This window comes from Protomyctophum bolini (assembly GCF_963924005.1).
Source record: "Protomyctophum bolini genome assembly, chromosome: 24".
Classification (NCBI taxonomy): Eukaryota; Metazoa; Chordata; class Actinopteri; order Myctophiformes; family Myctophidae; genus Protomyctophum; species Protomyctophum bolini.
Genome location: NC_137885.1, coordinates 24,439,285 through 24,462,647, shown reverse-complemented (window position 1 = coordinate 24,462,647; position 23,363 = coordinate 24,439,285). Strand labels below are relative to the sequence as shown.

At 41.9% G+C, this 23,363-nt stretch overlaps 1 protein-coding gene across 1 annotated transcript in view; it reads right to left on the bottom strand.

Moving 5' to 3' along the window:
• Positions 1-7,324: 7,324 nt before the first annotated feature.
• LOC308311384 (dystrophin-like) overlaps positions 7,325-23,363 on the bottom strand; it is a 368,975-nt gene continuing 352,936 nt past the window's right edge. Inside the window, 7 exon segments of the mRNA XM_080758068.1 lie at positions 7,325-11,230; positions 11,232-11,254; positions 11,256-11,338; positions 14,425-14,514; positions 16,415-16,529; positions 18,498-18,744; positions 20,668-20,826. Coding sequence (XP_080614194.1) covers positions 11,179-11,230; positions 11,232-11,254; positions 11,256-11,338; positions 14,425-14,514; positions 16,415-16,529; positions 18,498-18,744; positions 20,668-20,826 — 769 coding nt within the window. The 3' untranslated portion in view covers positions 7,325-11,178.

The window sequence follows — 23,363 nt, the reverse complement described above, 5'->3', positions numbered from 1 at the left end:
AAACGATGGGTTATAGCCCATGTTTTTTGAAATTTTGAAAAAAAAGTTATCCTCGTTTCTCATCATTTTGGACCATGGGCTATAGCGTATATCGTACGGCATACTATAGCGCGCCGTTTTTCATCATTTTTGATGATTTGACAAAAATTAAAAAATTAAAAAAACGATGGGTTATAGCCCATGTTTTTTGAAATTTTGAAAAAAAAAGTTAGCCTCGTTTCTCATCATTTTGGACCATGGGCTATAGCCTATATCGTACGGCATACTATAGCGCGCCGTTTTTCATAATTTTTGATGATTTGAAAAAAAAAAAAAAAAAAAACGATGGGTTATAGCCCATGTTTTTTGAAATTTTGAAAAAAAAGTTATCCTCGTTTCTCATCATTTTGGACCATGGGCTATAGCGTATATCGTACGGCATACTATAGCGCGCCGTTTTTCATCATTTTTGATGATTTGACAAAAATTAAAAAATTAAAAAAACGATGTTTTTTGAAATTTTGAAAAAAAAGTTATCCTCGTTTCTCATCATTTTGGACCATGGGCTATAGCCTATATCGTACGGCATACTATAGCGCGCCGTTTTTCATCATTTTTGATGATTTGACAAAAATTAAAAAATTAAAAAAACGATGGGTTATAGCCCATGTTTTTTGAAATTTTGAAAAAAAAGGTTAGCCTCGTTTCTCATCATTTTGGACCATGGGCTATAGCCTATATCGTACGGCATACTATAGCGCGCCGTTTTTCATCATTTTTGATGATTTGACAAAAATAAAATAAAACGATGGGTTATAGCCCATGTTTTTCAAAATTTTGAAAAAAAAGTTATCCTCGTTTCTCATCATTTTGGACCATGGGCTATAGCGTATATCGTACGGCATACTATAGCGCGCCGTTTTTCATCATTTTTGATGATTTGACAAAAATAAAAAAATGAAAAAAACGATGGGTTATATTGAAGCGTGCACCTACACACGCACAGGCGCACATGTATAGGCACACCTGGACCTGTAAATGAACAACACAAAAACTAAGGCACTGGTGTCGGACTTCTGGTTTACCGGAACGGGGTTCAACTCCCTGCAGTGCCCTGCTCAATGTGTTGTATTTACCGGAAAGGATGGGAAACATTAGCAAATTGCGGAGTGTTAGAAAAAAAAGGATGGGTTATAGCCCATGTTTTTTTCATTTTCCGCAATTTCCGCAATTTCCGGATAACTTTTTTTTTCAAAATTCAAAATTCCGCAATTTCCGCAATTTTTGAAATTTTGAAAAAAAAAGTTATCCGGAAATTGCGGAAATTGCGGAAATTGTGGAAATGGTAATTGCGGAAATGGTGGAAATGGTGGAAATGGATATTGTATTTTATTTTACTCAGCCATAACAATTTATTTTCTGTTAACCAACTTGCTGGCTGGCAGGCAGGCAGACAGCTACTCATAGACAGGCAGACAGACAGACAGCTACTCATGGAGAATTGGACAATATTGAAAAAATGAAAAAAACGATGGGTTATATTGAAGCGTGCACCTACACACGCACAGGCGCACATGTATATGCACACCTGGACCTGTAAATGAACAACACAAAAACTAAGGCACTGGTGTCGGACTTCTGGTTTACCGGAACGGGGTTCAACTCCCTGCAGTGCCCTGCTCAATGTGTTGTATTTACCGGAAAGGATGGGAAACATTAGCAAATTGCGGAGTGTTAGAAAAAAAAGGATGGGTTATAGCCCATGTTTTTTTCATTTTCCGCAATTTCCGCAATTTCCGGATAACTTTTTTTTTCAAAATTCAAAATTCCGCAATTTCCGCAATTTCCGCAATTTTTGAAATTTTGAAAAAAAAAGTTATCCGGAAATTGCGGAAATTGCGGAAATTGTGGAAATGGTAATTGCGGAAATGGTGGAAATGGTGGAAATGGATATTGTATTTTATTTTACTCAGCCATAACAATTTATTTTCTGTTAACCAACTTGCTGGCTGGCAGGCAGGCAGACAGCTACTCATAGACAGGCAGACAGACAGACAGCTACTCATGGAGAATTGGACAATATTGAAAAAATGAAAAAAACGATGGGTTATATTGAAGCGTGCACCTACACACGCACAGGCGCACATGTATAGGCACACCTGGACCTGTAAATGAACAACACAAAAACTAAGGCACTGGTGTCGGACTTCTGGTTTACCGGAACGGGGTTCAACTCCCTGCAGTGCCCTGCTCAATGTGTTGTATTTACCGGAAAGGATGGGAAACATTAGCAAATTGCGGAGTGTTAGAAAAAAAAGGATGGGTTATAGCCCATGTTTTTTTCATTTTCCGCAATTTCCGCAATTTCCGGATAACTTTTTTTTTCAAAATTCAAAATTCCGCAATTTCCGCAATTTTTGAAATTTTGAAAAAAAAAGTTATCCGGAAATTGCGGAAATTGCGGAAATTGTGGAAATGGTAATTGCGGAAATGGTGGAAATGGTGGAAATGGATATTGTATTTTATTTTACTCAGCCATAACAATTTATTTTCTGTTAACCAACTTGCTGGCTGGCAGGCAGGCAGACAGCTACTCATAGACAGGCAGACAGACAGACAGCTACTCATGGAGAATTGGACAATATTGAAAAAATGAAAAAAACGATGGGTTATATTGAAGCGTGCACCTACACACGCACAGGCGCACATGTATATGCACACCTGGACCTGTAAATGAACAACACAAAAACTAAGGCACTGGTGTCGGACTTCTGGTTTACCGGAACGGGGTTCAACTCCCTGCAGTGCCCTGCTCAATGTGTTGTATTTACCGGAAAGGATGGGAAACATTAGCAAATTGCGGAGTGTTAGAAAAAAAAGGATGGGTTATAGCCCATGTTTTTTTCATTTTCCGCAATTTCCGCAATTTCCGGATATTTTTTTTTTTCAAAATTCAAAATTCCGCAATTTCCGCAATTTTTTAAATTTTGAAAAAAAAAGTTATCCGGAAATTGCGGAAATTGCGGAAATTGTGGAAATGGTAATTACGGAAATGGGTGGAAATGGTGGAAATGGATATTGTATTTTATTTTACTCAGCCATAACAATTTATTTTCTGTTAACCAACTTGCTGGCTGGCAGGCAGGCAGACAGCTACTCATAGACAGGCAGACAGACAGACAGCTACTCATGGAGAATTGGACAATATTGAAAAAATGAAAAAAACGATGGGTTATATTGAAGCGTGCACCTACACACGCACAGGCGCACATGTATATGCACACCTGGACCTGTAAATGAACAACACAAAAACTAAGGCACTGGTGTCGGACTTCTGGTTTACCGGAACGGGGTTCAACTCCCTGCAGTGTTGTTGTTGTAGTAGTAGTAGTAGAAATTGCGGAAATTCCTGAAATGATAATTGCGGAAAATGCGGAAATTGCCGAAATGGTAATTGCGGAAATTGCGGAATTTTATTTATTACAAAGAGCAGGGACTTTAGTTATTCTTTTTTCATGTTATCGGTGAAATTTACACCGGTCACGTGACGGTAACCAGCCAATCAGAATTTTTTTCAAATCCTCAAAAATGATGAAAAACTATGTGCTATAGTATGCTGTACGATATGGGCTATAGCCCATGGTCCAAAATGATGAGAAACGAGGATAACTTTTTTTTTTCAAAATTAAAAAAAAACATGGGCTATAACCCATCGTTTTTTTTATTTTTAAATTTTTTTCAAATCCTCAAAAATGATGAAAAATGGCGTGCTATAGTACGCCGTACGATATGGGCTATAGCCCATGGTCTAAAATGATGAGAAACGAGGGTAACTTTTTTTTTTTTCAAAATTAAAAAAAAACATAGGCTATAACCCATCGTTTTTTTTAATTTTTAATTTTTTTTCAAATCCTCAAAAATGATGAAAAATGGCATGCTATAGTACGCCGTACGATATGGGCTATAGCCCATGGTCTAAAATGATGAGAAACGAGGATAACTTTTTTTTCAAAATAAAAAAAAACATGGGCTATAACCCATCGTTTTTTCATTTTCTCATTTTTTTTCAAATCCTCAAAAATGATGAAAAACGGCGTGCTATAGTATGCCGTACGATATGGGCTATAGCCTGTGACGGCGGACGCCGTCACTATACCTAATGCAGAGGCTAACACAATTCTATGTATAATGTATAATGTAAATAAGGACACAAATTGTAACAAATGCATTTATTGAAGTTAAGGGGGGACACTGAGTTGTCGGTGATTCTCTGAAGTGGTGGATCTCCTCATACACCTACAAATGAACAGAGATAAGGCACATTAGTTTAGGAATAAATAGGACAGCATACTTTCTAATTGACCAGTATAAGGAGAAGACTTGTAAAGAAGGAATGTAAATCTCTGTCTAAACTTACCTCTGTTTATTCTCATCCTCCTCTCAGGGTGGTGTTCGGGCAAATGAGTTCCCTCTGGGTATAGGCACCCCTCTTATAGTTCCGGGAGGGACCAAGTGGGAAATGGAGCAGGGGGGATTGGGATGGCATGTACAAACACTGGATTTTACTCATGAGCCACACAGGCATAAGTGATGCAGTTGAGAACGTATTACTTAACCCACCTTTCAGAATATAGAGGTTCTTTAGGTTAAAAAACAATGCACACTTTAGACATAAAAGCCCTAAAGAAACAAGTGTAATTGGTGGAAGTGCTCTAGGTGAGCGAGTTCTAGCGTGGCTACCTAGGCGACCATGTTACCGAGGTACATGGCCAAAGCAGGTTCAAGGCCAGCCTGGGGGACCATGCTGTACCCAAGGCACTGAAGCCAATACTCATCGATGTACTCTGTTACCCTGGGTCTACTGGGATGCAGTACAGTGGGGCTGGGGGGGGTTTTTCCCCCCCGGTTTTTCCACACAGTAAAATGTGGGTGTTATGGCAAAATAAACTAGAACTGCACCCTATCGAGTGCCTACTTGCTTGTTGCACACAAGTAGGCCTACTAGTACGGACATTTATACAATATTTAGCTCACTCTTACATCAAGGATGTTTTTCCAAGTTTGTATGTGTATTACAAAGAGCAGTTATTCTTTTTTCATTTTGCATCTTTGCAAGGTTGTACCTTTGTAGGCCTACCTGTCTCTAATGTATAAGCAAAGTTGTAGCAGCGGTTAAGACACAGGCTTTGCAAACAGAAGGTTCTAGGTTCAAGCCCAGCAAGGGACTTTTTACAACTGTTATCTTAGTCTTACCCAATATTTCACTCCTAATGAAGAGTGTGATTTGTTGTTTCAGTTTTTATATTGACTCATTTTTTAACCTACAACATTCGGTTTATACTTAAGCAATAAGCCACGAGAGGTCTCAGGTTACCGGGTATTTTACACTGCAGGGGGCGTAGGCAGTCCCGAGGCGCAGCCGAGGGGCTTCTAACTCTAAAACGGGGGCTTCTAACTCTAAAACGGTTACAAACATTATAGCAATATTAACCTAATAAAACTATTACATTCACAAAAGTATCTGCTTTGCGCCACCAGAGCGAGCAAGCCAGAGCCACAACACTTCCTTGTTTTGCTCAGCAAGTAGCTATATGTGACGGGAGAATAGCGCTTGATGTATTTACGGGGCTGCCTGGAGCCACACATTCACAGTCATATGAGCCGGGCGGTGCTTAGACGCCCGCACGGCATGTGTTTGTAAGGCAATGAAGCGCTCCCCTTCCCCAGTTCAGCTACAAGGCTGCAGTTTGATACAAAGTGATTGAAGGAGTGGGTTATCGGTGAAATTTACACCGGTCACGTGACGGTAACCAGCCAATCAAAATGAAGTATTGGGACTACCCGTTTTAGAAATCCTTGTCTTTATGTTTATGCCACAAAGGCATGTGAGATGCATGGTGCAGAGTTCTGTCTCCATGCGACGATGGGTTATAGCCCATGTTTTTTGAATTTTTGAGACATTTAACATGGGGAAAGTCATGAAAGTCAGCGTGCAAAGCAAAGTTTCACAGAGCCACATGACTAATGTGGGATTTGAACCATGGACCTTTGGATCACTAGCACGGCCACTCATCACACTGAGCTACCTGCTGGGTTACTACAACACAGCTTTTCTGTGCTAGTTGATGTTAGTGTGGAATGCAAAGGGTCCACTGGCATGTACAAACACTGGATTTTACTCATGAGCCACACAGGCATAAGTGATGCAGTTGAGAACGTATTACTTAACCCACCTTTCAGAATATAGAGGTTCTTTAGGTTAAAAAACAATGCACACTTTAGACATAAAAGCCCTAAAGAAACAAGTGTAATTGGTGGAAGTGCTCTAGGTGAGCGAGTTCTAGCGTGGCTACCTAGGCGACCATGTTACCGAGGTACATGGCCAAAGCAGGTTCAAGGCCAGCCTGGGGGACCATGCTGTACCCAAGGCACTGAAGCCAATACTCATCGATGTACTCTGTTACCCTGGGTCTACTGGGATGCAGTACAGTGGGGCTGGGGGGGGGTTTTCCCCCCCGGTTTTTCCACACAGTAAAATGTGGGTGTTATGGCAAAATAAACTAGAACTGCACCCTATCGAGTGCCTACTTGCTTGTTGCACACAAGTAGGCCTACTAGTACGGACATTTATACAATATTTAGCTCACTCTTACATCAAGGATGTTTTTCCAAGTTTGTATGTGTATTACAAAGAGCAGTTATTTTTTTCATTTTGCATCTTTGCAAGGTTGTACCTTTGTAGGCCTACCTGTCTCTAATGTATAAGCAAAGTTGTAGCAGCGGTTAAGACACAGGCTTTGCAAACAGAAGGTTCTAGGTTCAAGCCCAGCAAGGGGCTTTTTACAACTGTTATCTTAGTCTTACCCAATATTTCACTCCTAATGAAGAGTGTGATTTGTTGTTTCAGTTTTTATATTGACTCATTTTTAACCTACCACATTCGGTTTATACATCCTTGTCTTTATGTTTATGCCACAAAGGCATGTGAGATGCATGGTGCAGAGTTCTGTCTCCATGCGGCGATGATGAAATACGGCGCGCTATAGTCTTCATCATTGTTGAGGATTTAAAAAAAAGGTGAAAAATGGCGTGCTATAGTATGCCGTACGATATAGGCTATAGCCATAGTCCAAAATAATGAGAATCGAGGCTAACTTTTTTTTTTCAAAATTGCGGAAATGGAAATTGCGGAATTTCGGAAATTGAGGAAAAAACACTCCGCAAATTTTCCGCAACACTCCGCAATTTCAACATTCACATATACAAAACGGATCGTTCTAGCATGCAACTAAACAAAAATCATCCCAGCAGCTGGAACAACAAAGGAATCACAGAATCAGCTGGGTTCAACATAACTGCGTGCTTTATTGATACACAGTAAAGCATTTTATAATACAGTAGTAAGGCATATATTTGGTGGAATCTGATATGTTGTGAAAGTTCGACGCGTTATTGAAAAACAAACAAAACGACAATGATGGGAGGATGAAACAAAACAAAAAAAGGTTAGAAAGTAATCAAAAGAAAGTTATCAAAGTTTCAATCAAAAACGTCAGTGTATGGTATCAACATGGAAAAAAGAAAGCCTCTCTGAAAGAAAAAACCCTCTGCTCAAACTGCGGGAACACACCAATTATAAGAACGTCTCTCCACCTCTTCAACGTGGTTACACGTTAAAATAATGTCTCTCCTATTTAGTCACACGCTACCAACGGCTCACACTGCACAAAAAAGGAATACCTTTAACCCAATGGAAGACGATAAAGTCAACAAAACAAAACACACACACACACGTCTATAACAATCCCTCTCTTAGAGAAAACAAAAAGCCTAGTTACAGTTACAGTATGTCCCAGGTATGACAGTAGTGCACACGGATTCATATAGTGTTATCGTCTCTGTCGGGTGGAAACCGCATTATGTCCAAGACTGTCATTCTTCAGGATTCAAATTCAAAAGTAGCAGATCCAACTTAAGCTCTACGTTTGATGCTTGTGTGGCGCTTCGCACGTGCAGTGGTTTTCAACCAGTGGTCCTTGAGGCGGTTCCAGGTGGTCCACAGCTAAATGATGGAGTTGGTAACCAAAATGGACCATTATAGACCCTCCAACTCTTGAGTGTAAAAATAAAAATACCAGTTTACACTCTTAAAAGTTCAATTATTTTTAACCCATTCTGACCGGGAACCCGTTTTGGTGTTGGCATCATGTTATGCTTTAGCTATTGAAAAATAGCAGATCTACAAGCTCATAGCGCGCCACCGAGTGGCGCGCTACGAGCTTGTAGGTCTGCTATTTTTGAAAAATCAAAGAACGACTGTGACATTTTTAGAATCTGATCTCAGGTCAGAATGGGTTCATCAGACCAGTGTGTCCCCAGTGGAAACCTCGTATGAATCTGATCTCAGGTCAGAATGGGTTAAAACATCTGCATTACTTAATTGATTTACAAGTCTAGACAATTAGAGAATGTGCTGCAGTGTGATCAAGTATAGGGCGTCAATGTAGCCTCCGCGGGAAAGAAAACTTGATGTACAGGCAATCGGGCAGAAACCTTCTTTCTCCATATTACGTTGTTCCTAAAGTAATGCCCCATTTTATGCCTTTGTCGTACGACAGCGTCACGCATAAGCAGTTAAAATTGATAGCTAGAGCTGCTATTTTCATTATCTTTTTTTTTTTTTTAACGTTTTGAAAATTGTTAGGTTTGGCTTGTGACTCAAAGATGCAACAAATAAAATCCATTTAAAAAGGAAAAAATTAATTGGATGCAGTGTGAACACAGGTTCTACTCCCCGTTTCCACCCGACAGTGATGGATCTATAAACATACATCGAATCATTCATATATTAAAAAAAAAAAAAAACGCCATACAGGGCAATAAGAAATGCAGCGTACGTGTGTGCATTATTGAGCAGGACACATGGACATGGAGGGATCCAACAAGGGCATTCAACACCTTTGATCATGAATTAGACTTGGACACATGGACATGGAGGGATCCAACAAGGCCATTCAACACCTTTCCCAGTACCGACAAGGGATATAAAGTACAGTAGAGTAGCCGTCGCCTCAAAAATGGTGGAAACTCCAGAATTTCAAATGAGGTAGAGCTTTGCATTTACTGGATTCTTTTTTTTGTCAGATCTTTAAAAAAAATCTGTAAAATCAGGGTGTTATAGAGTTCAATTAAAATTAAATACAAATATAAAAAAAGTTCAAGCTAGCCAACACTGTAGTGTAGTTTTAAAATAAATAGGAGATAAACTTGCACGTTTAATTTCTCCTTATAGTCCTTTCCAGTACTCTTGATATAATAACTTGTACTCTACTGTATATTATCATCGTTATTATGTGTTCCCTGGGTGAGAGACAAAACAGTTTTTAGACTTGAAGAGGCTAAAAGCAGGAGACGACATTCCCATTCATTTAAGCTCTTTTGTTTGAGTTTTGCGAACCGATTTAGTGAGGTGAGCGGTCACGAAGCCCAATGAAGAATTGCTGACCCGGCGTTCATCTTTAGGATATGCCATTTAAACTTGACCACTTAGGTCAGTGGTTCTCAACCAGTGTGTGTGTGTGTGTGTGGGGGGGGGGTTTGGGAACCACTGGCTTACGGCCTTTAATTGTGACAGTTCTGAAGTGTCTTATATTAAACATAATCTGCTTGCAAACACAGCACCTGGTGTTGGAACACACCCGCAGGCTTCAGAAAACGTAATCTGATAAAATATCCGTCTGACATGATATCAATAGTATACAGTAAAAATGCAGAGGGCCAATTTAACTCTGATGGAACCCGAATGAACCCGGCAAATCGGCTCTGCAGACAGCAGCCATTTTGAAAAGACATTGGGCCTCTTCCTTACTTCCGTCACATGATGCGTTATACCCGATGACGCTAACGAAGGCTCCGTTCCTTCTCTGGTCAACCGGGGCCAGGATGTTGATCATATTGATATGTCATGCTGGCTCACTGGAAAACGCCGCTACGCCAGTGGGTCTCAAAGTCCCCAAAGTGCCCACATGGGTCCAAAACGGCCTTATAGGTGTGTAACTCTGAGAGTGTACAAATGGAACCAAATGGACCTGTAAGTGTCCATTTGGTTCAATGTGTACACAGATAAATGGGGGGGGGGGGGGGTCCTTTAAATTTAGAAACGTGACAACCACTGTGATACACTAAATGGAACCGAGGCAACACCTGGGAAGGAAGGGGCCCCAATGTCTTTCCAATATGGCCACTCTGCATAGTACCCATTACGGGTTCATTGGAAAGCTCTCAGGAGTTGCAGTGCCGATGGGTTCCATTTGCACAACGAACGCCGCGAAGAGTTAAACAGACGCAGAGGATTTGACCATTTGAGGAGGGATGTGTGACACGTATACGGATGAATGGACGGACGTCAGGATAAAAAGGGATGAATAGATTGAGGACAACTCAATTATAACTGAGGTTTGTCAGCCAAAGCGACAAAAAAAAGGGGGAAAAAAAAGCTGTAATGTTATGTGAAAATTAGGCACCTACACACACATACAGTACACATACACACCCCCCCCCCCCCACACACACACACACACACACACACACAGAAAATATTCAGGATGCCTGCATTGCCTTTGACAGTAGTATATACTCTGTGAATAGAAAGACATATTCTTTTCCTCTTTAAAAAGCACCCATTATGGTTTACAATCATTCTTTTTCCATACAAATGCATTTTTTGTTTTTTGTTTTTCGTTTGTTGGGATTTCCCCCCCCCCCCCCCCCCCCATCCGTTACAAACACATGACCACGTCCAAAACGCTGACTTGTCTCACCATTGACGACATGTCATATATATTCTTTTTTTTTTTTTTTTTTTTTCAACCTCTCTCTCAGTCTCTCTCTTTTTTTATACAATTGCATAGAAGTTTAAAAATCTGCTCTGTTAATAATAAAACAACTCCAGGGACTTTTTTTTTCTCTCTCGTTTTTTTCTTTTTTTTTAAGAAACTACTGAAATCTACAAGTTTGTTTGTTTTGTTTTGTTTTCACTGTCGTCGCTGCAACCGCGCTCCTTCACAAAAATAGACATTATATATATTCTCTTTGTAAACGGTGTTTGTCCGATATCCAGTTGTTTTGACTAGAAAAAGCATGCAACAAGTAGGTGGTACAGAGAGGGGAGGGGGGGAAGGCAGGGACAGGGGGTGGGAGTCAGAAGGGCAGGGGCGGAGTCAGAAGGGCAGGGGCGGAGTCAGAAGGGCAGGGGCCTCGTGCTATTCGGCGCTCTGCTCGTCCGTCATCACGCTGACCAGTGACTCCATGGCGCGGCCCAAGTCGTCAGCCATGTGGAACAGACTGCCCACGCTGGGACCTGGTGAGAGAGAGAGAGAGAGAGAGAGAAGATAAATAATTCATAATTAATTTACTTTTATTTTTTTATGCTGTAACATTACTAGTTATTGTTCATCTAATTGAAAAGTGAGTCGTCAGGTTTTGCACACAATCGACATGATTCATATTGTAGTGAAAAGGGTCCGAATCATTTGGATTGAAAGGTTTTTATGGCGTCTAAATCTACACACGCAATTTCAGCAATTCCGCAATTTGACAAAAAGTTATCCTCGTTTCTCATCATTTTGGACCATGGGCTATAGCCCATATCGTACGGCATACTATAGCGCGCCGTTTTTCATCATTTTTGAGGATTTGAAAAAAATGACGAAATGACAAAAACGATGGGTTATAGCCCATGTTTTTTTAAATTTTGAAAAAAAAGTTAGCCTCGTTTCTCATCATTTTGGACCGTGGGCTATAGCCCATATCGTACGGCATACTATAAGCGCGCAGTTTTTCATCATTTTTGAAGATTTGAAAAAAATGACGAAATGACAAAAACGATGGGTTATAGCCCATGTTTTTTTAAATTTTGAAAAAAAAAGTTATCCTCGTTTCTCATCATTTTGGACCATGGGCTATAGCCCATATCGTACGGCATACTATAGCGCGCCGTTTTTCATCATTTTTGAGGATTTGAAAAAAATTACGAAATGACAAAAACGATGGGTTATAGCCCATGTTTTTTAAAATTTTGAAAAAAAAGTTAGACTCGTTTCTCATCATTTTGGACCGTGGGCTATAGCCCATATCGTACGGCATACTATAGCGCGCAGTTTTTCATCATTTTTGAAGATTTGAAAAAAATGACGAAATGACAAAAACGATGGGTTATAGCCCATGTTTTTTGAAATTTTGAAAAAAAAAGTTAGCCTCGTTTCTCATCATTTTGGACCATGGGCTATAGCCCATATCGTACGGCATACTATAGCGCGCCGTTTTTCATCATTTTTGAGGATTTGAAAAAAATGACGAAATGACAAAAACGATGGGTTATAGCCCATGTTTTTTTAAATTTTGAAAAAAAAGTTAGCCTCGTTTCTCATCATTTTGGACCGTGGGCTATAGCCCATATCGTACGGCATACTATAGCGCGCAGTTTTTCATCATTTTTGAAGATTTGAAAAAATGACGAAATGACAAAAACGATGGGTTATAGCCCATGTTTTTTTAAATTTTTAAAAAAAAAGTTAGCCTCGTTTCTCATCATTTTGGACCGTGGGCTATAGCCCATATCGTACGGCATACTATAGCGCGCAGTTTTTCATCATTTTTGAAGATTTTAAAAAAATGACGAAATGACAAAAACGATGGGTTATAGCCCATGTTTTTTGAAATTTTGAAAAAAAAAGTTATCCTCGTTTCTCATCATTTTGGACCATGGGCTATAGCCCATATCGTACGGCATACCATAGCGCGCCGTTTTTCATCATTTTTGAGGATTCGAAAAAAATGACGAAATTACAAAAACGATGGGTTATAGCCCATGTTTTTTGAAATTGTGGAAAAAAAAGTTAGCCTCGTTTCTCATCATTTTGGACCATGGGCTATATCCCATATCGTATATAGCCTCGGTCCCAGCCTTACTCATAACCACACAGAGCTATAGCCTCGGTCCCAGCCTTACTCATCTGCCAAGAGAAAAGCCTGAGATGAGGGGGTACTTGGAAAAATGGCTGATGGGCCAAAAAAGGTTTGCCCCTGCTTTAGGCCGTTTGTCTTAAACAAGGGGTCCTCAAGAGTTACCGCAGGGGGTGGGGGGACACCAACATTTTGTGTGATATGAGCTTTCAACGATAGATGGCGCTCTTCCCTAACCTATGAGTCACCATTTGACTCTCAGTGAAACAGTCTAGCAGGAAATCACATTAAAAAAACCCAGCTGCCATCGACTGCCATGTTACTGGACTTTTGGAAATGCCTTTATCTCGTCTTCTGTGTCGTTCCTCTTCCGTGTTGGCCAGCACGGTATTTTCTACAACGTGACATCTGCGTGTTTATCAACTATCGGGGATCGATCATACTGTAGATAAATATTCTTGAAAGGTTAAGAAAACAATCAAGAATAGCTGGCAGGGGCTGAATTATTCATTTATTTACTCCTTCGCAGTTAATTAGTTAAGAGGCACACATGTTAAGTACTTGACAGACAAGAGTATGTCTCGAATGTGGAACACAACAAAATCTAGTGATTAAAGGTTAGGAAAGAAAAAGATAAAGAAAGAAAGACAGACAGACAAACAAACTGACAGAAAGAAGGCTAAGATACTGACCTCTTATTGGTGGCCCCTTCTCCCTCCTGGACCATAGCGGAGGGATAAAGGAAGGAAAGAAAGAAAGAAAGAAAGAAAGAATGAATGGACAGAGGGGGGGAAAAAGTCAGCCTGCTGTGCTAAGTAACAGAGGACAGACATTTATGCTACCGGAGAGACTAAGGTGAAGGCCTAAATCACACAAATCAAATAAAACGAGTGTAAATGAAGAAAACGATAAAATGGCCGTGGTCGTACAGGTCAGCTCTCAGTGGCCAACGGGTTGCAAGCAAGCTAGCTAGTGGAGTGATGCGTCATAGTACATCATTCCAACTCTGCTGTACCGTCAGCCAGGACTCGTGTTACACCTCTTTGTACAATTAATTGGCTCAAATTGAGCCGCTGTATGAAGTCTAATAACAGGCTACAGTATATGCACAGCAAGAGCAGCCATATTGGAAAGAAATTGGGCCACTTCCTCAATTCCTTCACAGGTTTTTCCAATGTTGCTAAATAAGGTTGTGTTCCATTCTGGTAAAAAAAAAAAGGCTCACGGGCAACACTCAAAGTGGGGTCCAGGGACCCTACCAAGGGGTAGCTACCAAGCTACCCCTTGGAAGCTTGAGTGGGGTTCCAAATGGCCTGGTACGGGTGTGTAACTCAGAGTGTACTAATGGAACCAAATGGGCCGGTAAGGGTCGAGACAAGTATACTGTCAATTATGTTCTGCCCATTGCAGAAGGTGGCATTGCACCTTTATGTGGACATAAATACATATGTCGCGCACGTGTGTGTGTATGCGCATGTGTACCCTGGCTGTGAGGGAAGGAGTTGTTGAGCTGTTCCATCACTTCCTCCAGTCCAGATGCATCTTGGGAAGGGCTGGATAGCTCATCATCGCCTGAATCGGGAGGCAAAGCAACCACGTCAGAGGTGTGTGTGTGTGTGTGTGTGTGTGTGTGTGTGTGTGTGTGTGTGTGTGTGTGTAAGGCTGTTTGCCATATCTGGGTTATGTTCTGTGCTTTTGTTTGGAACCAGCTGAAACCAGTCACATGTTGTGATTTTCTTTGTGAGGCAGACTGCAGCAGAAGAATGAACAATTCAACCTGTAAGTGAGCAGCATAGACTGTAGAGGGCAGCAAAGACCACACATTGTATTATGCCTATTATATTTAGTTGTAATATACCATAATGTTGCTGTAAGGTGCTGTAGCATATCGTACGGCATACTATGGCACGCCGTTTTTCATCATTTTTGAGGATTTGAAAAAAAAAAAAAAAAAAAAAAAACGATGGGTTATAGCCCATGTTTTTTGAAATTTTGAAAAAAAAAGTTAGCCTCGTTTCTCATCATTTTGGACCGTGGGCTATAGCCCATATCGTACGGCATACTATAGCGCGCCGTTTTTCATCATTTTTGAGGATTTGAAAAAAATGAAAAAATGAAAAAAACAATGGGTTATAGCCCATGTTTTTTGAAAATTTGAAAAAAAAGAGTTAGCCTCGTTTCTCATCATTTTGGACCGTGGGCTATAGCCCATATCGTACGGCATACTATGGCACGCCGTTTTTCATCATTTTTGAGGATTTGAAAAAAATGAAAAAATGAAAAAAACGATGGGTTATAGCCCATGTTTTTTGAAATTTTGGAAAAAAAAGTAAGCCTCGTTTCTCATCATTTTGGACCGTGGGCTATAGCCCATATCGTACGGCATACTATGGCACGCCGTTTTTCATCATTTTTGAGGATTTGAAAAAAATGAAAAAATGAAAAAAAACGATGGGTTATAGCCCATGTTTTTTGAAATTTTGAAAAAAAAAGTTAGCCTCGTTTCTCATCATTTTGGACTGTGGGCTATAGCCCATATCGTACGGCATACTATAGCGCGCAGTATTTCATCATTTTTGAGGATTTGAAAAAAATGAAAAAATAAAAAAAACGATGGGTTATAGCCCATGTTTTTTTAAATTTTGAAAAAAAAAGTTAGCCTCGTTTCTCATCATTTTGGACCGTGGGCTATAGCCCATATCGTACGGCATACTATGGCACGCCGTTTTTCATCATTTTTCATCATAAATGTAGACGTCTAAATGTAGACGTCTAAATGTGTACGTCTTCTCTTATGGCATGTCCCTGGCATATCTTTTCAAATGGGGGTCCACGGGCTAAGTAGTGTCAATTTGGGGGTCCTTGACATGAAAAAGTTTGGGAACCACTGCTTTAAACACTTTAGCACTTTATGAACATGAACAAAATAGATGGGTCTCCCCTGGAACTCCCTCAGGTACCCCTGGGGGTCTCCGGACCCCACTTTGGGAACCACTGCTGTAAGGTGCGTTGCCTGTCTAAAACTGTTACTTTTCAGGAAATGGAAAAAGTTTCAGTGGACCGCGACTAGCGACGGGACAGCGATGGGCCGTCAAAACACTGATTTTGGGAGATCAGTGATTTAGATTCAGAGATAATAGCGTTAGTGTTTGGAGGGGGAACACTTTTGATGATCAACCCGAAATGACATCGTAAGTTGCACAACAGGCGCTCCTAGACTAGTGTAGTGTATCGCTCGCTGATATCAAGCAATTCATTCTCAGACTTTTCTACTTTTACTCAAGTCCATTTTGAATTCCGGACCTTTACAGAGTAACAGAGTATTTCTATCAGTATCAATACTTTTACTCAAGAAGGAAATGTGAGCATTTTTTTCCCCACCACTGCTCCCTTGCATAGTGTGTGTGTGTGTGTGTGTGTGTGTGTGTGTGTGTGTGTGTGTGTTTGAGTGCGAGCGTGCACGTGGCTTCACCCATTGTGTCTGTGGTCTGGCTGGCGGCCACGCGGAGCAGCGGCAGGGAGGTGTCAGACCTCTGGGAGGAGGTGGAGGGAGACGAGAGGGCCGTGCCGTTCACCTTGGAGTCCGTCTGACATGCGCACACACACACACACACACACACACACACACACACACACACACACACACACACACACAGACGGACACACGCACGTACAGACACGAACGCACGGACAGACAGACAGACACAAACACAGAATAATTAGAGTTGAGCTGCAGGTACACACACACACACAACGCAGCACATCAAAACAGCGTGCCCAGAATTCGATATGTAAAAAAAATGATAATCATAAGTTGTGCGTGGACCTGCTGGCCGACCAAAAAACACAGACAGGCTATTATTAGGAAGAGCCGCACAATTGGTTCGAGGACACAGCAAGAGCCGGAGGTCGTTTGGTTAATTTAACTTGCGTTTAAAAAGTGTACAAAATGTACAAATGGACACACATATTAACACAAGTATTTGACTGTACTATACCTGCACTATACCTGCACTATACCTGCATCGAGTTATCTTGGTACACAGAAGTTGATCTATTGAAGATTCTGACCTTCAAAGTACATAATTTTTGGTTTTGATTGTATTGCTGTATTGTTGTATTGTTCTTTCTGCTTTGGCAATGTAAACGTATGTTTTCTCATGCCAATAAAGCCCTTTGAATTGAATTGAATTGACTGTATAGTGTAGGTTTTTTTTTTAATGTTTTTTTTTTTACGTCGACTTCCCACTCTCTGCAGAAACCATCTGGTGAATCAGCTGGGTCCGTGTTCCCAGCCCGCACGCACGGCTTCTGGATTTGATCCCACTTCTGCATGCATACGAGGCGTGACGCTGCCCGCTGTGCTTTTACAAATGTACGTGGCTTCAAGTGTTTCCGTTTGTGTGTGCATGTGCGTCTTAGCTTGCGCGGGTGTGTGAGTGTACTGTGAGTCAGGGGCGGCCTTAGGAATCTGGAGGCCCCGTTTCATGACCAAATGAGGTCCGCCATATATACCTATGACAATTATTCTGTTGATACAGGCGTATTGACACGTAGTTTTGACTCTTCAATGTCGCTCGCAGCCATTGCTCTCGACAATTACACAGCAACAACACCTCTCAAAATGTGCAGCATTGGGAAATAGGTGTAACTTTAACACCGTGGGAGAGAGCAAGGCACCGAGTGAGTGAGAGAAATACATGGATGAAAATACAGGATGAAAATAAAAAATGGACGAAAGGATTAAAGTACGCAATGTAGTATGCAATGAAAGAAAAAATATGCACTGAAAGTACACAATGAAAGAGCGCGATGAAAAAATACGCAATGAAAAAAACACGCAACGAAAGTACATGCGTGATGAAAGTACATGCGCGATGAAAAGCGTTTTTCTCAGAGTGGGCTCCTGGCTGTAGGCCTCGGCAGGGAAGGGACTATAATATGATTGAGTGAAAGTGCATACTATGCCATAGTGACAGAGACCTTTTCGCGGGTTTTGTTCCCCCCCCGCGTTTCAGGCCGGTAATTGTTCGGGGGGCAGGACGAGCCTCAGGCCCCCAGTGTTGTTTTTGGCAACAAATTTCTATTTTAGTTTAGTCATAGTCTATGGACTGAAAGTTCATTTAGTTTTAGTCACATTTTAGTCACCTAGAATGTCTTAGTGTTAGTCTAGTTTCAGTCGACTAAATGTCATAAGATTTTAGTCGACTAAATCTACAGTTGATTTAGTCGACTAAAATGTATTTTGGCGGGTCTTGATGCCGTCATAATGAGTGTTTTTACACTTACTGAAAATAGCTGATCTACAAGCTCACAACGCGACAAGTGTAAAATGACTTATACTGGATCTCGTCCACTAGTCCCTTCCTAACATTTTAGTCTAGTTTTTATTTGTCGAAGGAAATCGTCAGTATATTTAGTCTTAGTTTTAGTCATCGTAGATTCGTTTTCATTTTAGTTTCCATTTGTTTTCGTCAGTTAAAATAGGTAGTCGACGAACATTTTTCGCCTTCGTTTTAGTCGGCGAACACGACACTAATGCGTTTGCAACCCACCTGCTCCAGCAGCTGTCGGAGCCGGTGCAGCTGGGACTCCAGCTGCTTGTTGTGGTCCTCCAGGATCTGCATGCGCGCCTCCAGGCGGCCCTTGTGCTGCCGCAGCAGCTTGGCCTCGGCGATGAGCTCGGCGTCGCGCGGACTCTGCGGCGGCGACACGGGCAGCATCTCCGGCGGGGAGGGCAGCGGGGACAGGCCCTTCCTGTCGTGGGCCTTCTTCAGCCGGTCGTACTCCGACTGCAGCTTCCTGTGGAGAGAGAGAGAGGGGAGAGAGAGGGCGGAGGGGTTGTTTAGTGAAACAAGCTTGTAAATATCTGGGAACACCTCACTTGTGTTGTACAACATATGTTTTTTGAAATTTAAAATACAAAAGTTATCCTCGTTTCTCATCATTTTGGACCATGGGCTATAGCCCATATCGTACGGCATACTATAGCGCGCCGTTTTTCATCATTTTTGAGGATTTGAAAAAAATGACGAAATTACAAAAACGATGGGTTATAGCCCATGTTTTTTGAAATTTTGAAAAAAAAAGTTAGCCTCGTTTCTCATCATTTTGGACCGTGGGCTATAGCCCATATGGTACGGCATACTATAGCGCGCCGTTTTTCATCATTTTTGAAGATTTGAAAAAAATGACGAAATGACAAAAACGATGGGTTATAGCCCATGTTTTTTGAAATTTTGAAAAAAAAAAGTTATCCTCGTTTCTCATCATTTTGGACCATGGGCTATAGCCCATATCGTACGGCATACTATAGCGCGCCGTTTTTCATCATTTTTGAAGATTTGAAAAAAATGACGAAATGACAAAAACGATGGGTTATAATATAGCCCATGTTTTTTGAAATTTTGAAAAAAAAGGTTAGCCTCGTTTCTCATCATTTTGGACCATGGGCTATAGCCCATATCGTACGGCATACTACAGCGCGCCGTTTTTCATCATTTTTGAGGATTTGAAAAAATGGAAAAAAAAATCCGCAATTTCCGCAATTACCATGTAAAAAATTGCTAAGAGAGTGTCCTACGAGTGTGCCGTTTGTGTGTGGAACGAGCTTCTACATTTTTGAGGGGCGCTAGCCCCTCCTATATACAGGTTTAATGTTTGTTTTTAGTTCAATGTTCGTTTTAAAAATTTACATCATATTGTCCCTCATTACGTCATATTGTCTCTTTATTGTCAATGGCATTTAATGTTTGTGTTGGCACCATTTGTTTTACAACACTATTACATCACCTAATCAACATGAGTTAGAAATATATTAGCTCCCCTCACTTCACACGGGTGTGATTTTTCTTTCTTGATCTCCTTTCTTCCCTTTTTGTTTTCCCGGAAAAAAATAACACGATGGGAACTATGCGCAAAAACTAAACCCACTATTTATACTTAAAACTGTGATGTGACGATAATGATGATTCTGATTCTTTTACTTTAGTTTTTTGGTACGTTTCTGTGTGTTGTGCGTGTGTGTGTGTGTGTGTGTGTGTGTGTGTGCGCACGCATGCGTGTGTGTGTGTGTGTGTGTGTGTGTGTGTGTGCATGAGCGCCTGCGGCCCTGCGTGCGTCACCCGTTCATCCAGATTGCAGATTGAGGTTTTTTCTTTCATTAAACATATATTTTTTTTTAAATCTATTCTATTGCTAGTTTGAACACTTCCAATTGCTCTTTCACCTTTACATATAACCAATAACCCCCCAAAAGAATCTCACGACGTGTCTTTGACGCGTTGCGAGTTCATAAGATTGGCTATTTCCGGTTCCACAGCATGACTCCATTGAAGACGGCTGTGGAATCCAAATGACTGGAAACAGTCGTGGCGACGGAGAACTTTAACCCATTCTGACCTGAGATCAGATTCATACGAGGTTTCCACTGGGACACACACTGGTCTGATTAACCCCATTCTGACCTGAGATCAGATTCTAAAAAAATATCAGTCGTTCTTCGATTTTTCAAAAATAGCAGACCTACAAGCTCGTAGCGCGCCACTCGGTGGCGCGCTATGAGCTTGTAGATCTGCTATTTTTCAATAGCTAAAGCATAACATGGTGCCGACACCAAAATGGGTTCCCGTTCAAAATGGGTTAATCCGTGTGTGTGTGTGTGTGTGTGTGTGTGTGTGTGTGTGTGTGTGTGTGTGTGTGTGTGTGCGTGCGTGCGTGCGTCACCTGTTCTCCTGCTCCAGGTCGCCAAGGACTCTCTCCAGCTCTCCCTTCTCCTCCGTCTCCATGGAGACTAGGATCTGGGCGGGGCTTCTGGGCTGGCTGAGAGGAGAGCCCTGGTTCAGAGACTGGCAGTAGTGCTGGATCAACATGTGCTCGTCGTCACTGCAACACACACACACACACACACACACACACAGTTGTGTTACAATACTTGTGAGAGAGAACATGTGCTTCATCATCACTGCAAAACACACACACACAAAACCCACATTTGCATTACTATATTTGCGAGGACGGCTACATTTCGACATGACATGGCACCAGTCTGGTATAAATCAGTATAAATCACACCCAACTCCAACCCTAAACACACCTCTAAATAAGGGCCTCTCTCGGCCCCACCCTTCTCCCATTGTTTATATTGTGTTTAGTTTCCAAGATGGCCGCAGCACCAGGAGGGGGTGGGGCGGAGGTGAGTGGGCGGAGTCAACATATGCCCTTACTGGGCTGCATTCACAAATTCTGTGTCTGTGTTTAATGGCCGCTCCAATGCATTTCCAATGGAAGCCCATATGGTTTCACCAAACATTTTGTTTGATGGGGGGGAGGGGGGGCAGAACACATCACCACCACCATCAAAGCCGTGTTCAGACACAAGTCAGCTGTCAGACACAAGGCAAGTGTCTTGAATTCAGCCCAGTAAGGGCATATCTCGACCCCGCCCGCTCACCTCCGCCCCACCCCCTCCTGGTGCTGCGGCCATCTTGGAAACTAAACAAAATATAAACAATGGGAGAAGGGTGGGGCCGAGAATGGCCCTTATTGCCTAAGCCTAACCTGAACATTTCCCTATTAGTATTGCTTTTTTAAACCCAATAAAACACCCTATAAAGCTGGAGAATTGAAAATTGCCCTCAAATTTGACTATAATGTTGGGTGCATAAGGCCCTCGCAAGTATAGTAATGCACACGCGCACACACACCACATACACATGTGTACACAGAATTAAATAACACCCCACACACACACACACACACACACACACACACACAGAGAGAGATAAATATGGGGCAGTAATTCCCAGAGAAAGAGAGAGAATAACCAGACGAACAAACGTCCATCACACGTTGGAACCACAAAAATACCGAGACTAGACAACTTAATGTCAAACATTTATTGAATTGCAGGGACCCCAACAAATGGCCTCTAAGGGCCCATTTTGTTTCACATATACACTCTCGGAGTTACAGATCTGCAAGGGTCCATTTGGTTCACAACTATCAATCATAACGGAGCTTACACCAAAATTGGTATCACAGTCCGATTTCAATTTTGCTGGGGAAACCATGGAATCGCCTCATGGTACCTCAAAGGGTCCCCGGACCACTTTGAGAACCACTTATTTAGGAGACCTGCAAGCGTCTTAAATCCCCTTGATCTACAAGCAGCCCATGTAAGAGACGGTTTTCTGCCTATGGAAATATATAACTCCCCATGGTTTTGACCAAAAGCGCAATGTTCTGTCCTCATTTCTGACTTCAGGAAGCATCTCGTTTGGAATATTAACGCTACTAGAGAGACTTTAGATGTGACAGCGTGAGGTAAGAACGGAGGATTATGCCTCCCGGTTTGCGGAAGGCGGGGCTTCTCAGAGCAAAATCTGCTGGCACTCTAACGCCATTATTTTGTGAAGAATTCCCCGGCAAAAGTTGTGTAAATTGGATTGACCTGCATCGCATGGAAGCATGGGCAAGGAGGAAGTCAAGCGGACGTGCGGAAGGGACACCAACACTCGAGTGACTAAGACCCGCCGCCTCCGATTGGCCTACCGAACGTCCGCTCTGTGACGCACACGCGGAAGCTTCCGTGGCTACCTTCCCTGTATGATGGCGCCCGAGATACAGACGCCCCAGAGCCACTTTGCACTAGTATAGACAAATCCACAGAGCGGTGATTTTAACTGTCTGTGTCGGGTGGCAATAAGGACGCGGCAACTTAGCGCTCTGTGGATTTCTTATAGCAGCGGTTTTCAACGGATTTCATACCAAGGCCCATTATTTATTGGGCATTTGAGCCTCAGAGTACCGATCACCTTTTGATGAGATTTTGTCTCGCAGACCAAAGAGTATTTTGTTGTCATTGGACAGGATTTTGTCCTCACTTCCACGCTGTATTGATGTGGTACCATAGGAGAGATAAGACAGGTGTTGATGAAAATAACAATTGTTCTACGTTGTCTAATTGTGTAGACTTCTGGTTAAAGTATAGCGGATCTACAAGCTCAAAGCGGCGCGCTTTGAGTGTGCAGATCTGCTACTTTTGATGCTCGTGTGACGCTGCAGTATAATTTATGGGGGGGAAAAAATGTAACCCGACGCTGCCAGATGGGGGCGGTATTGGGCATGTTCCCCAACACAGCTTCCATCTGGGATTTCTCAGGGAGTTCAGCTAACACCAATCCGTTCCGTACCGAACCAATCAGCGTGAGCTAAGGGCGGGATATGTGCGAAACCGGATGTGAAGCTATATAGACACGTCAATATGATTGGTTGTGTTTGCACGCCCCACACGGTGATAGACAGACGGTCCCATCCAATCATCTACCAAGTATCTTGAAAAAAAGGAACAGCCCCCGTCATCGAATTTGCTTCCGCGATCCCAGATCCCAATAAGCTGTGAAACAAATTTGTGTAGCAAG